The 16,395-nt window shown below is 35.5% G+C and overlaps 1 protein-coding gene across 4 annotated transcripts in view; it reads left to right on the plus strand.

Moving 5' to 3' along the window:
- The window catches only part of CHM (CHM Rab escort protein), a 244,442-nt gene that overhangs the window by 197,259 nt on the left and 30,788 nt on the right, over nucleotides 1–16,395 (plus strand). For 2 of the 4 annotated variants that reach the window (XM_057718478.1, XM_057718479.1), the window contains exons 13-15: nucleotides 279–377; nucleotides 5,733–5,893; nucleotides 12,229–15,956. In XM_057718478.1, the coding sequence (XP_057574461.1) occupies nucleotides 279–377; nucleotides 5,733–5,893; nucleotides 12,229–12,420 (452 nt within the window). In that variant the 3' untranslated portion in view covers nucleotides 12,421–15,956. Of the gene's footprint in view, nucleotides 1–278; nucleotides 378–5,732; nucleotides 5,894–12,228; nucleotides 15,957–16,395 lie in introns of those variants that run through there. The other 2 variants (XM_057718480.1, XM_057718481.1) reach the window with 2 other exon arrangements.

The following is a 16,395-nucleotide window of genomic DNA, read 5'->3' on the forward strand; positions in this document are numbered from 1 at the left end:
ACTCTGCTGATTTTACAAAACCATCAACTGGTACTTCCTCTTGAGTTTTAATGTTCTCCCTCTTAGTCATTAGTTAACATATATTTTCGCTATTTAGTTACACATAAATATTGTTATGGTTTTTACATGTCCCCCATCACTATTACAAACTTCTTGAAGGCAGGAGCCATGACTTGCTTGGCTCTATTCCCCATGGCACCAGCTTAGTGCCTTGAACATGAGTACACAGTGAAATTTGTAATAAGCAGGAACTCAAAATATTTTTTTTTTTAAAACAGATTTGGTTCATTTGACTTGTACATCTTCTAAAACAGCAAGAGAAGATTTAGAACCAGTTGTGCAGAAACTATTTACTCCATATACCGAAATGGAGATAGGTAAGAACAATAATCAGTGATTCATGATGGAAAGGTAACGTGACCACCTTACTCCTCTTAGAGATCTCATGAAGGTTTCTGCAACTTGAACTGAAATGTGATATATTCAGCACCAATGCTTATATGTTTTACTAGGATGATTGAGCACATTCTCTTCCGAAAAATGGGGAAATATTTATAATGATAAAGGAAAAAGATACATCTCACACACAACGTATATAAAGTGCAAAAATATACATTTATATGTATACATACTCACATGAATAGGAAAAAAGACTGTCAGGAAATCTCTCAATTTTGGTGGGATTATGAATAATGGTTTACTTTTTCCTTTTAATTTTCTTTACTTTATAGATGCTGTATGCAGAGCATATATTCCTTTATCAGAAAAAGTTATCTTCATTTATGAAAAAAAAAACCTTGGTTCAACTGAAAGTTAAACTCTTAATTGGCAAATTTAGGAATCCTTCCTAACCGATAATCGTCTTTTAATGCATAACATGCTAGTGATGTGATAAATATTTAGCTTTCAAAATATATATGCCACTTTGCTACTTACTCATGGTGGAAAAATGCTCTTCAACCACGAATTTTTAAACTTTTCTCCCCACATCATAGGGTAGCTCCTGTATCTGTGAATGGAGCAAATTGTAGTAAATTCTGTGTGTAAGTGATCAAAACATAACTTAATGGATTTTATTCATTTATATGAAGAGATGGTGATTTTCATTATAGGATTTGCATATCCACTTGAATCCTGGACAGTTTCCTCATTGATTCATACATCTTCATTTGCTTTGGATCTTATGTTTGTTCAGGCAACCATTTATTTACTCCTACCTATTGTATTTCCTTTTAGTTCGTCTCTTGTGTGTCTTGTTTATTTTCTTTGCAAAGATAGTACATAAAGAGGCATTTACATTTACATAGGAAAACAAACTGCTCCATTCTCAGGAGCTAATATCGATATAATTAATTTCTTTTTGAGATGCCTGAATCAAATCCTGCAATATGAAAGTTTACTTCACTTTAGTTTGGAATTTAATTTGTTTCATATTTACTTTTTTATTGGAAAATCTCATGTAAATGTTTGTATTATTGTTAAAAATTTGATTGCAGAGTTATGGTACACAATAATATTCCTAAATGTAATATGGCATCATAGTTTTATCTTTGGCTTTGGTTACCTTGATTATAAAAACTCTGAATTCCATCTTTATTTCTGAATTTTTTCATAATTTTTTGTTGTAATTTCATTGTGTTGGTGGTCCCAAATAATACACTTCATTACTCTTCACTTTTTAAATGCGTTTAATTTTCTGTTTTAAAAATCAAGTTGGGGAAATTACATGTTCATTACTTAGCACCCTCTAGTTATTTTACATTTTTAAACATTAATCTTAATGGTTAGTGTGATCCCATTTTGAAATGAGGTATTGTTTGGAACCTGACTGACATTCTTTAGTAAGAACTGTGTGCTCAGAGGGGTCCTCAGGTGCACTGAGGCACTGAAAAGCTAGTTTTCACTGACACATAGGCCTTTTTATCATCAGGATGAGGTAGTGGTCATATTTTAATTAAAATGTCAGAACAAATACTGTTGGAGTTATTGAAAATGAATCACCAGATAAAGTGAGCACTGGGCCATGGCAGGTCAAAGAGGCAAAGTCACCTGGAGAAGAGAACTCAATTCATTTTCCTGCCTAAATGAGGAAGCAGGAAGTTTATGAGCAATATGAACTTTTAATACATTAAAGCACATTCTTCTCTGTAGCAAGAGCCCCTATTTTCACATACTGATGGCTTTTACTATTATGTTTTAATTATTTGACAATATGAAACCTTATACTTTAAAGCTTTATAAATATTTTGTTTTAAAATGTGTGCCAGAGGAATAACATTACTTAAGCTTATTTTCTTTTTATTCGAGTTCTGTGTTCTGTGTAGTGCTGTGCTTCATGAGCTTTTGTTAAAGTCAGCGTAGTCACTTTGCAATGAAGTTTATTTATTGTATTAAAAGATAATGTTTTCTTCTCAAACACAGTACTTCTTTGCCTTTGTTTCTGAGAAATCCAATAGCCTTATGAAGATATTCCTTCTATTCCCTCTCTTTCTTACTTGTTCATGTTTAAGGTATCAACTGGAGCCCTTGACATATGCTCTGTCTTAAGATGCAGTTGTGCTAATACTTCCAAGAGCCCTAATTCCCAGACTCCTTTAAGAACATCAAAGATCTCTAAACTCTTCTCTACTTCACAGTCCAAGGAAATTTCAGATATTTTATGCTTAATAAACCTGATTCTGCAGGTGAGAAAATGAGGTGATTGCTCACCATTCATATGTGCACTAATTCTTCCAGATTCCATAATATCCTTCAAAGCACTGGTAGAACTTTCCTAAGTGATTTCTTATTTTACCAAGGAAATTAAGATTTTTCCATATAGATTGAAGTAAGAACTTCATTAGTACAATATCTTCAAATGTCTTTAATGTAATATCATCACTGCACCATCTTGTTTCTCTTTTTCCCTCCATTGGGCACAGCATGTGGAGTTATCTCATTCCATCTCATTCAGTTCCTATTTCAAAAAAGCAGCACTGCCTAAAAACAGGAATACCCCTTATAGGTGTTATTTTGAAAAAGGTGTCTGGTGAGGGTGTTAAGTAGTTACTGGGCTGAGAAGTAAAATGTCTTATCTTAATTCCTTTCTGTATTTGTTGTGTCCAGTCTAGGTCGCAGCTGTGGCAGTCTCCTACTTTGTTGGTCTCTTGCTACTGTGCTATGTTGATAAAATAGTTCACTCTCTCCCTAAACATGGCATCCAGCTATAGACTGTTTGTTGCTTTTATTTGGTGTGCCATTATTGATTTTCTTTGGCCTATTTTATTCTGCACTTGTCCCAGTTTAATTTGCCCAAGATTTTATTCTAAATTATCTATTACTTGTTTAGTCCTTTGCATGATCTAATTGAATGAAATGAGCTATTACAGAAAACCAGTTCTATTTCTGGCCAAGTGATGTATTCCTAGCCAAACCTCGACAGCTTTAATATTTTTTGACAATTGTGCATTGCACAATTGCATGTTATTTTTCCAGCTATCTCTCTGCCTTCCAGCTGGCCTCAAAGAAAGATGAAGCAATTATGTTTCTTTGAGGGTTTTAAGGTCAAAGCCCTATAACTCCCTTGTATCTAGAGCATTTATCTTCAGCCTATGTCAACTTTTCATCTTGCTTTTGGTTTCTTTTCAAAGCTTCAACCTCTATGAAATTTCTTTCCTATAATCAATTGAATTATTCATTTTCCCCAACTTGTATTGAGTAAAAGCCTTCCTCTGAGCTGGAACTTTCATAAAATGTAAGATAAGCTCTTTTAGTATATGCTTAGAAATGGAATGAGCAATATTAAAGGACTACTAGACCTTAGCCCATTTTTCTACAGTGCTCCTATTACAAGTGATAGGCAGTATGTTTAATTTTCTTCATGTAAGTTTTGGTGAAACTAAACTCAACAGTAAATTTACTAAGAGCCATATGGTTTTAGCTGTGAAATGTGAGTCTCTTATATTCCTTTATTTTGTCACTAAGTAGGTTTTGCCACCTATTGTGTGCTTTTCATGAAGTTAGTGATACCTTAGACTCATAGATTTTAGCATTAGAAAGGGGCATCTTAAAGGATCACTTCATCCAGAGTTTCTTTATCCTATCACATTAAAAATTATGGATTATTCAGGATGAACTAGAAAAAGAACATATTTGGTATTCTTGTAGTGGAGATATTTTAAATTAAGTGTGATAGAAACCTTTTTGTCCTGAACTGGGGAATGGGACATTCCTTTTAACTGAATACTGCAATTAGCTAACTTTTCTACACTGATTATAAATTTAACAATAAGAGTTAATTAATTAGATAATTTTACCTTTAGAATTTTCTTTATGATTCACAAGGTGCCTCATGGTCTTGGGCAATTGTCATATACATCCATTATTATTGTACAGAATTTGAATTTTTCTTCAGATTCAGGCTAAGAAAACACTGTAATCAATAAATATATTAACAGCAATATTTTGTGGTTTCAACCAAAGAAAATGTAATTATAACATTTCTAAAGAAGAGAGGCATAGAAATAATTATTAAGATAGAAGGAATAGGCTTTGGGTATTGAGATTATTAAGGCTGGATCTTTTAATAAGCACATCATACTTTGATTATACCTGAAAACAGAATTAAAATTGTTTCAGAAATTATCCATTGAGCATCTGTTGGGTGCTACGCCCTGTATTAGGGAACATGAAAAAGCAAGAGAATAAGGACTGAGTCTACTTCATCCTTGTATCCCCAGCTCCTAGCCTGATACCTAACACCCATAAATAGATGCTTGCTGTAAATGAGAGAATATATACTGAAAACAACTTACAGTCTCATAACCATAGTTTTGTTGGTTGGTTGGCATTACTTTTGTAATCTGGTAGGACAGAGTGTTAGTTAGGATATCCAGGTTTTAATCCTGTATGTACTATTTTTTAATAATAGCTTTATTGAGAGTCACATACCATACAATTCACCCATTTAAAGAGTAAAATCCATTGTTTTTTTTCCATTGTTTTTTAATGCATTGTTCAAACATCACCACAGTCAGTTTTAGAATATTTCCATAACTCCAGAAAGGAACCCCATACCCAGTAGCCGTTAACCTGCACTTACCCTCAATTCCCCTGCAGCCCTAGGTAACCGTAATCTACTTCCTGTCTTTTTTTGAGGGGGGCGGGCAGGCACACCATGCAGCTTGTGGGATCTTAGTTCCCCAACCAAGGACTGAACCTGGGCCTTGGCAGTGAAAGCACTGAGTCCTAACCACTGGATGGCCGGGGAATTCCCCTACTTCCTGTCTTTATAGATTTCTCTTTTCTGGTCATCTCATAATCCTGTATATAGTATTGAATTACTATAATTTTTTAAGTTGGTTTGTCCATGTGAAACAAGAAAATCAATTTATGTTAACTTCTCACTTCAGTGGCATAATTTAAAGATGAATGTGATCATAAGCACTTTGATACTTGGTGATGAGAAATAAGAGAAATCCAAGGGAACATGATTAGAGTTGAATCTAAGTAACTTACTAATAATCAAAATAATTTTAAAAATCTAACTTGTCTCAGGTTGAAAAACCATCATTGTTTAAAATATCATACCACATGTGTTAGAGTCTGTGGATACAGATTTACTATTGTTTACATACAAACCTCTGATTTACTACAATATATAGTCATAGCTTTGTTAGTAATTGGCTACATGTTGTAGTAATTGAGAGGCATGTTGTGCTTTAGATGTAAATAAAATTTATGTCTACATTTAGAAAATGAAGAAGATGAAAAGCCAAGAGTTCTGTGGGCTCTTTACTTCAATATGAGAGATTCTTCAGATGTCAGCAGGAACTCTTACAATGATTTACCATCCAACGTTTATGTCTGCTCTGGCCCAGACTGTGCTTTAGGAAATGATAATGCAGTCAAACAGGTAAGGCTGTTGGTGTTTCTTGGTTTTATGTTAAGAAGCTGGTATGGTAGGGAAAGTGAATTGTTTTTTCCTCTAGAAAGTGGGAAAAGAGACTAAAACAACATTTCTCTCATTTAATACCATCTCTGCAATTTGCTCCTAAACTTTTTCTCTGTGAGCAACAAAGCCATTTTAAATATACTTTAAATATAGTATCAAATGTTTTTACATTCTTGAATATAATGATGAACTACAAGAGATTGTTTATGAGTTCCATTATGGGAATAAGGATAGATGTTAGAAATACATATTCAGAAAAATGAATTTATACTGCAAATATTCTAAAGAAATATTGCTTCTAATTTAACTGGTGGCCTATCAGTGTGTTTTGAAATACACAAACATTTTTCCTCTGTAAACCTCAGTCATTTCAAAAGGAGTGTAACTAGTAAGGCATACAAAATGTATTTTTAAAATGGCATATTTTTAAGGCATGTTCTCTTTTTTAAATTATATTATTATTATTTTGGGGTGCATTGGGTCTTTGTTGCTGTGCACAGGCTTTCCCTAGTTGTGGCGAGCAGAGGCTACTCTTCTTTCTGGTGCATGGGCTTCTCATTGTGGTGGCTTCTCTTGTTGTGGAGCACAGACTCTAGGAGCTCAGGCTTCACTAGTTGTGGCACGTGGGCTCAGTAGTTGTGGCCTGCCAGCTCTAGAGCACAGGCTCAGTAGTTGTGGCACATGGGCTTAGTTGCTCCACGGCATGTGGGATCTTCCCAGATGAGGGCTCGAACCCATGTCCCCTGCATTGGCAGGCAGATTCTTAACCAGTACACCATCAGGGAAGTCCCTTAAGGCACATTCTTATCATAGAATAGAATATATAGTTTTTCACAATTAACATGATTCCTTTAATTTTTTTTTATAAATTTATTTATTTCATTTTTGGTTGTGTTGGGTCTTTGTTGCTGCGCACGGGCTTTCTCTAGTTGTGACAAGCGAGGGCTACTCTGTCACGGTGCATAGGCTTCTCATTGCAGTGGCTTCTCTTCTAGAGCATGGGCTCTAGGCACGTTGGCTTCAGTAGTTGTGGCACGTGGGCTCAGTAGTTGTGGCTCGCGGGCTCTAGAGTGCAGGCTCAGTAGTTGTGGCATACGGGCTTAGTTGGTTTGCGGCATGTGGGATCTTCCTGGATGACAGAGTGAACCTGTGTCCCCTGCATTGGTAGGCATATTCTTAACCACTGTGCCACCAGGGAAGCCCTCCTTTAATGTTTTGACACAAGCTCGTGTCCCAAAGCTACTATAATAGCTGCTGAGGAGTATGTTAAATCAAGGTGGAATTTTGTGACAACACCCCTGGGCAGGGCTATGAAGAGGTACAGGGCAGGTGACACAAGATGCCAAAAGTGAATTATGATTCTACTAAGCTGAAAATTCATATGCACATACGAATACACTTTTTTGCACTTGACAAGAAGAGAAGAGCAGAAAATACTATTTTTTTGAGGCTTAAGTCTAAACTTTTCACCAATATAGTTGGTGCATCTCTCTGTTGAATCAATAAATGGATAATTTAACAGTTCTAAGAGCACAGATGGAAGTTTCATTCCCACTAGTGGCAGGGATCTTATAGGAGCAAATGGCCTCTTTGAGCCTTTAATCTAATTTTTAGGTGTAGCAGCAAGGCCATGACCTATACATTTACAGTTTTTTGCCAGATTCTTTGTTTCTCATTTTCGAAGTCTAATTGGTGATCCAGAATAATCATATTTAGTCACTGATAACAAACAAAAACAGGAAGTCATCTCATCCATCATTTATTCTGTTAGTTTATTAGGAACTCACGATAGTTCAGTATCTACATTTATGGCTTAAAATGGCCAAGTCATTTTTGCTTTGATGTTCCCATTTTTTTTCCAAGCAGAAATTACCAGCAAGTTATCAGCCAGGTAACTTTATTCCTGAGTGAACTTTAATGTTTTTTTTTAACCAAAATGGAAGGCCTTAAATAAGGACTTAGTATAGAAGTGCTAATGTGATCTAAACTGCAAGCTAAAAGATTGTAATTAAAGGATAATTTTATCATGAGATAATTTGCTTCCCACGAAGATAAACTTGAGTACAGTGTTATAACAAAAGAAAACAGTAATAATGCTAGCTTGGGTGCTAATTATTATATGCTGTTAATTATAATTAGGTTTATATTTGTTATATAGCTTTTAACCTCACATCAGTTTTGGGAGAGATGTTATAATGCCTACTTTATAGGGCATCAATAATAACATTTAAAAATAGCCAGTTTATTCAGATAAACTGTGTTCTAATTCCAGTGTATCATGCTGTGTTCATCCCAAACACTAATTGATGAGTTCTGTTTTCCAAATTGCCTATAAAAGCCCTCAGAACATCACCTAAGCTTTGCCTGTGTAGGAAACATAAGCACCTGCAGATTTCTTTTTTCTTTTTTGTTTTTTTTTTTAACAAGTAAAATGCTTCATTTTACTAGTTGGCATGTTTACATCTGCTCTTTTTATTTGTAAATGTATAGGCATTGAGTAAGAGACCTGTCTCCCTTGTGTTCATATGAAGCTATTTATGATTCGAAAACATATTAAAAATATAAAGTAATCTCTGTTTAATACTCACAAGTTAAAGTTGTGTGCAGGAGCATACCAAAACATTCCCTATTATGTGATTCTTTCTGTGACTTGCTAGTTTTTTTAGTTTATGTTACTTCAGGTTTTTTCTGAACCAGGCATAGATATTTCTTAATACAGGAAGTGTTTCAGTTACCCACAGATACTGATGAATGGACTGGTCTATAGTCCCTACTGATCTATACTCCCAAGACAGTAATAGCTCACTCCTTCAAGAGTTCCCATTGCCTAGGAGCTGCCACTGCCTTGGGAACAAGAATAGTTGAATAGTACTGTACTCTGTATTATACTTAAGGTATGAAATGGGTTAAATTGGCTGATGTGGACTGGACTGGCAGTCTAACCACCATTTAGAATGTTGTTTGTGTGGACAGATCAGCAACTTGCTTATGACTTTTGGTATGTAATTTGTAAGTTGAAGACCAGCTTTATAGGTCGTAGGAACTGTCACATTGCTCACATACTACAGTAGCATTCACTTTCTCAAGCCATTGAGGGAGAGGGCAATTTTAGGTGTCATATTTTCTGAAGCTTCCATTCACTGAGCATTTTCTATATGCCAGGCGTTGTCCTAATCATCTCATATATATTATCTTATTTGGTTCTCACAACAACCCTATGAGGTAAGTATCTGTGGCATCCCCATCTTACAGATGAGGAAACTAAGGCCCAAAGGGGCTAAATAAATTGCCTAGAGATCACATAGCTGGTAAATTTTTTATCTAAGATTTAACCTCAAGTCTGTTGTACCCCAGTGCTTATACACTCATCTAGTGTACTATGCTGCTTTCATCTTGTTAATGCAGGTACATTCTAAATACATTAAACTGCTAGATTGACAAAATATTTATTTGTTTTGTGTAGATGTATGTTAAAGAAACATAGGAATATCTAAATAACTCAACTTGTCCTCTATGTACTTCCCAATATAAGGAAACAAAGTCGCAATGTAATTAGCCCTTTTTAATTATTTTAACCACATGAAAGTCTTTACCCTTTAAGCTAACTTCTGGCTTTAAAAGAGCAAGGAAGATTAAAAGTTGACAATTAAGTACTCTGAACCAACCTCTTTGTGACAACTCTCAGAACTGGGGCTTAGTTGGCAAATGAAATGAAGGTCACCCAGAAGCATTAGATAGACCTTCCAGAAAGTGGCAGTTGACCCTAAAAGGTTCCAGCAGTTGGAAACAGGAGAGACTTGGGAAAGGCTGGAGTCTGGCTGTAGGAAATTGGCATCAGAGAGGGCCAATGGCAGATGGGCTGAAGGTGGGATTGCCACAAGCAGGTAGTACAAATAAGGGCAGCGTGGCAGCCTGCAATTGGTTGGCAGTCTTAGAACACACATTGTTCATGACAGGGATATACAGAAACAGATTGAGTGAGATCCAGCCACAGGGACTGGAGAGAGAGAGATTCTACTCCATGCCTGGCACTAAGGATTCAGAGTTAACTAAAACCCAGTCATCCCTGGTTGAATCACTGTCTGGTAAAGGAGAAAAAGATGTAAACAAATGACATTGCAGTGAGGTATACGCAATAAGAGAATGATATCGAAAGTATAAAAGTAATATAGAGGAGCCATGAGTTCTATCTAGGAGTCAGAGAACCTTACAGAGAAGAATATAAAAGATGAATAGTAATTCTTCATCCAAATAGAAGGCAATCAAATTGAAACATTCCAAGTGTTATACCATTTGCACCAGCCCAGGATGTAAACATCATGGTATGTTTAAGAAAGTACCAATAAACAGGTAATAGTGTAGCAAAAAGTCTGAGAGGCAGAGATGGGATGAAGAAAATGATGAGACCAGAGAAGATAGGCCTGGAGGGAGTTTGCCATAAGTATCTTGGATTTTTATCCTGTTAGAAGAGCTTTAAGCCAGAAAGTGGCATAAACAGAATTTCACTTTGCATTGACCCCTCTGAGGGCAGCATAAAGATGGATTACACAGGGCAACTCTAGAAGCAAAGTGACCAGTCCAGTTCTGAGATGTTGCAGTTGTCCGAGGAGAAGATGATGCATGTCTGGGCTATGTCTCTAGGGAAGGAACAGGTGGAGTCAAGAACTAAGAGAGAAAATTGATAGGATTTAGTGAGTGATTGCATGCAGAGAGTAAAGGGGAAGGAGAACTTCTACAGGCAAGCAAGGTAGAGATAAAAGGCAGAATGACCATTAGAGGGACTGAAGTGTGAGGCAGAGGCTCTGTCTGACCTCAGTCCTCCTGCTTCTAGGGACTAAATGTCTCCAGCAAAGATGTATATGGTAAGATCCCAGGAATCTCAAATATTTAATTTCAAAATATCCATAATAAAATGGCATGTCTAAAAATACATGCTTGAACTATACTTAAGAGGGAAAGAAGCAGTTTTTCTCTCCCTGTCCCTTCTTTCAACTCCACATTAAAGTTCAAAAGTTTCTGCTTAACTACCCTTTCACCCTGTCCCAAAGATACTAGTTTTATTCACCTGATGTAGGAGTCTACCAACTAGAGATGGCCAGGTGGCAAATAATTTTGATTTTGCAGCCCATATAATGTATTTTGCAACTACTGGACTGCACCGTTGGAAGTACAAAAGCAACCATAGACCATAGATAAATGAATGAGAGTGACTGTGTTCCAATAAAACTTTATTTATGAAAACAGGCAGCAGACTGGATCTGGCATGTGCGCCATAATTGTCAACTCCTGGCCTAATGGATGACCTTGTATGTATGTTGGGAAGAAGAATTGAAGTGGTATAGACAGACATTGTAACCTTTAAAACAAAACAAGCATGTATCTTAAAACCCTTTAATGACTTTCTTTTACCAGTAGGAAGCTCCCCAGCCTGGCAGGGACACTTATCTAATAAAGAACTGTTTTCATCTAAATAAAAGTAGGAATGTGTTTAGAATAGAATAACAATGCTACTTGCCACATTTACTTTCTTGTATGTGTGTGTGTGTATTTGTTGTTGTTAATTAAGATCACATTTACTTTATTATTGTCTCACCCTGCCAGACTAAGCTCAGCTTAAATCTCAACATTTTAATTTATATTATTATTAACAACAGTGATTACAGTTACCACATAGAGAGGCTTACTCTCTGCCTTTCTATAGACAAGGAGAGCAAGGAGCAGAAGCTGAGTAAGCATTCCCCAGATCACATCGCTGCTAAGTGGCAAAGCCAGCATTTGGGCATGGTTACTTATTCAGAGTCAATGCATTGTCTTGGACACTGTGCTATACTCCTCAGAGCACAGGGGGAAGAAAATAAGAAAAGCAAATAGTTGAGCAAACAATGAAGAGTTTTCTTGATTTGAACAACTTGTTAAAATTGGTATATGTTAAATTAGACTGTACAAATAGCACAAATAGGCTCTGTTAGGAAATTACATGAAAAATATTCAGAGAAATTGTATTTCTGTTAACATCTACAGTGAATGACCTTAAAATCTCCACTATCTGAGCACTTCATAAAGAGTCTTAGCAAGTACTGATATACTTGAAGGGTGGACCTGAATGAATGTATGGAATTAGAGGGAGGAAAGTCATGGAGTTCTGAAAGCAGATTTTAGAAGGTCATGTGTGCTGTGTAAAGTTCTATAACTTAAAGAAAATTTTAAGGGTGATACTTCATTTTTTTTAATAGTTCCAGAAAGGCGCATTTTAAGTTAATGTTCAAAAACTATTGTGCCCTTTCTTCCCTGGCCAGGCTGAAGCACTTTTCCAACAAATCTGCCCCAACGAAGACTTCTGTCCACCCCCACCAAATCCTGAAGACATTATCCTTGATGGGGATAGTTTACAACCAGAGGCTTCAGTATCCAGTGCTGTACCAGTGGCCCACTCAGAGACTCCCAGGGAAAGCGCAAATCTGAGAAACCCAGAGGAGCCCTCTGAGTAACAAGTATACACCAAACTGGATACCACACTTTGGAAAATCCTCCTTGCCTCAGAGTCTTCTTGATGGAAGAACTGTTTGAAAAATGTTACAAAGCAACAGTCAGTTGACATGCAGAATTACCAAAAGAAACAGGTGATAGAAATCCAAAGGGGGATTTTCCTTAAAGAGGACATTCCAAGACCACATTACACTTGTAAAGCACATTGACTTGCCTGCTTTAAGATACCAAACCTGTGGAATTAGCAGATAAAAATTATAAATGAGTTGATTCCCAGAAATATAGCTATGTTTATAAAAGTGATCCAATGTATTCTTAATAATTCTATGGTATTAGGACAGTTTTTGCTTGCCACTTTGAATCTTTGTTTGAAAGCCATATCTTCAGAATCAGCTTACATATTTCCTTTGATTATTTGAGTTATATTTTCTTTATGGGTATGACCATCATGGCACAACTGATAAAAGCCTGCATAAATATAGTTGAGAAAAACTAAAGTGTCATAATCCAGGCAGGAGCCTATGTTTGAAATAGAGGTTTGTTTTGTTTTCTATCTTGAGTATTGAAAGTGCTAATATTAAAACAGACATTTTTATCAGCAAGTCATGAATACATTATTCACTTTTTTAAAATGTTAATAGTGATATTTGTATGTGAATCCTGAACACACTAGGAAGGCTCAGTAGGAAAGATTTGAATAGGCTCATTGATATTTGGAAATTCTATCTAGTCAAGTATCTCGAGCACTAGCCTAATTGTCTACAGACTTCATTTAGTCCTAGCTATGCTACTGATGATATTAGGCAAATTATTTAACTTCTGGGCCTCAGTTTCTCCGTATGTCTGCTGTATGATAATGATTTTGACGATAAAATGCAGTGCCATCCTTAGAATGGTTTTTATGAAATAAAAGTTTCAGAATTTTCTCATTGATTTGGGGGTGAATATCAAAGATCTCATGAAGCAAATGATTGTTTGCTGCCACCTCCCCTGACACAATAGTTCATAGTGTTTTATTACATAAAGCTTTTAAAATAAAAATGTTTCCTAAATTAGTATTTTATAGTCTAATAGAAAAGTAAACATAGTAACGTGTGGAATTGTGGTTTTGAATCTTAATAAGGAAAACAGTCTATAAACTCTTCATGTTCCTTTTCTGGTAGGTAAACCTGAAACCACCAAGGACTCTAAATGGAATATGACAATTGGTAAACCCTAATGTGCACTTCACATAAAAATATAAGGGCTTGGGGATATGTGTATAAAAACAGATGATTGAACTTGGTGTACCCCCAAAAAAATAAAAGTAAAAAAATATATATATAAGGGCTGTACATAGGCAGCAAATCTAGTTACAGTGAGAGTGTCTATATTAAAATCTTTCCAAATGCCAAGCTTTAATGGTTTACCTTTTTTGAGCAATAGTTTGGACTTAATTTATCTCAATAAATAAATACCTTAAAAGTGTATTGTCATTTAGCCTGGCCTATAATGCTGCTCAGAGAGAGCCATGGCTACAGTAGAAAGCACATAGTTCTTACATACTTCAGCTGCGGCGAACATACTTCAGCTACAGTGAGACTCTGACCTCTCCAGATTTCAGAGAAGATCTTAAGGAAAGGCAGCTCTGTCAGGTCACAGATTCATGAGAAATGGAAAGAATCAAGGAATGTAGCTCTTGCTTCACCTTTTAACCTCCCTACAGATACAGCTGAATCCAGAGGAAAATCTTCCCATCCTCTCAGGCTACTCCTAACCCCTCTCCCCATTGCACAGCCTCTCCCCTATCTCTTTAATCCCCTATATCCCTCTCTTCCCCTTTTATAACGTTATACAAATCAGGGACAATAGAATCACATTATAACCTACTTTGTTATATGGATTCAGATCTATCTTAAATCATATTTCCTGAAACCCAACTATGGCATGCGCTAAATGCACAATATATACCTATAAGCACCAGGTATTGGCCCTGCCCCGCAGTACCAGCAATATAAAATGTTCCACTGTGTGAAAGTATTGTCTGAATACAATTGCAGTAAACTGCACCAATTAAGATATTCTACTTTGTTATACTCTTAGAGTTAAGGCCTCTTGATGTAGCATGCACACTTATGTAAACAGCCAATCAGGGTAGACCCAGACTAGAAAAATTCTGATAACTTTACTACAGCTCTCTAGAACAATGAAAGAGAGATTCTGTGGCCTCATGGCCCAGTCCATACTGTACCCTATTTCATCCATTAGCCAGCATCAGAATTTGTCTTCCAGATTATTAAATACTGTTGAAATGTTTAAAAGCTCCTGAATATGATTAGTGATGATTAAGATAATACACAACTGTTAAAAACCTTGTGTTAGAGAACTTTAGATATTTCCTGTTGCCTCAGAATGTAATAGAAATTATTATAAGAGCATTCTTTTCAGCTATCGTAATTACTGCAAATATTTGTTTTCATAGCTTTAAAGGAAAACCTTTCAGTTTTGTAAAACCGTAAGCCTAAAGTTATATGAATAAAATATGGATGCTGTATGTGATGCACAAATTTCAGTACCTAATTTTAAATTTTGAAAATTGCTATTATCAAAGAATTTTTATTCGTGTTTAAATGCTTATGTTATGCATGCTTCTTATTAACCCAAAATGATTATACCATTCAGTTTAGTGATCAATATGAAAATGAATTACAAACCCTATGTTGCTACTGTATTTTTGTCTAGTTGGTTTGCCTGCCCAGAAAAACATACATATATACATATAAAATAAACATATTTTTCTGTAGAAAAACTGAGTTATAATTTCCCCATCTCCTATGATATTTAGCTGCTCATAGAAAAACAGTCAGGTTAATGGTTAACTTCTAGAATAGTAGTTTTTGAGATTGGCAACCCTTTGTCTAAAATAATGGCCATGTTAATGATTAACCTCTGTCACAGCTATAGTTCCGGAGAAGGCAGCCCTTTGTCTAAAGTCCTAAAAACCTCAAAAATATTTCTTGAAATTTGATTGCTAAATAGCAGAGTTCCTTCAAAGCAATTTTCTTACAAACAAGTTATTTACTGCTATTGGTGTTGGATAATTTCTCTCTCAACTCTTGATTGATTTTCTTATATGCATTTCAAAAAGCATGAATATATGATTATTCATAATTTGCACACTGTAACAGTAGGTTTTCAGAGGAAATAAAGTCTGTTTTTAATGCCTTTCAGGCATGGTATCCTTTTTAAAATTAAAATTTTGTATATATGCCAAGAAATTAAAGATTGTCTTGGAACTGATTTATTTGTTGATATCAGTCTATTATTTAAACTCTTAGTTAATTGTCCAGCTGTGTACTTGGTTTTATTTCTAGGCATCTGCCAGCTGTGTCAGGTTTGTGAAAAAGGCAATCAGATGATACATGGGTAAGATTACTTAGCAAACTATTCTAGATGCCAGCATCAGATCTCATTCTGTTTGAAATCAGTGTTCTGAGGCATGGGATATGGCTTTACAATACATTACCTGCAAACTGTTTTCACATCTCACTTAGTGTATGAGAATCTGAAATGTTTTTCTTATTTACTTGGTGAATGAGAACCTGAAATGTTTTTCTTTGTGGTGGTTGAGTCCCCAACAGCTTACTTGCAACAGATAAGAAACTTCTGATGTTCTTTTCATGCAGAAATCATTCATTAAACTATGATTTTTTTTCTTGAATCAAATAATGAAAGCAGAGTGTCATTTCCTGTCCATTCCAAATAGTTTCTAAAGCTTTCTAGGAAGGACATATTCAAAAGATAGTATCAGTATTTCAAAACTGGCAGTTTATCTGTGAGATTATTAATAAGTCAAGTTTAAGAAAGATAAAGTTAATTGAATTTTTAAACAAGTAGTTGTGTTATCCTTCAAGCACTTTGGAGCTCATAGAGTATTCATGCTTTGTCTTTAAACAAGTGCTTTGATATGTTTGAATTCTCTTCTGTAATGATGGCTT

This window comes from Hippopotamus amphibius, chromosome X, assembly GCF_030028045.1.
Source record: "Hippopotamus amphibius kiboko isolate mHipAmp2 chromosome X, mHipAmp2.hap2, whole genome shotgun sequence".
Taxonomy (NCBI): Eukaryota; Metazoa; Chordata; class Mammalia; order Artiodactyla; family Hippopotamidae; genus Hippopotamus; species Hippopotamus amphibius.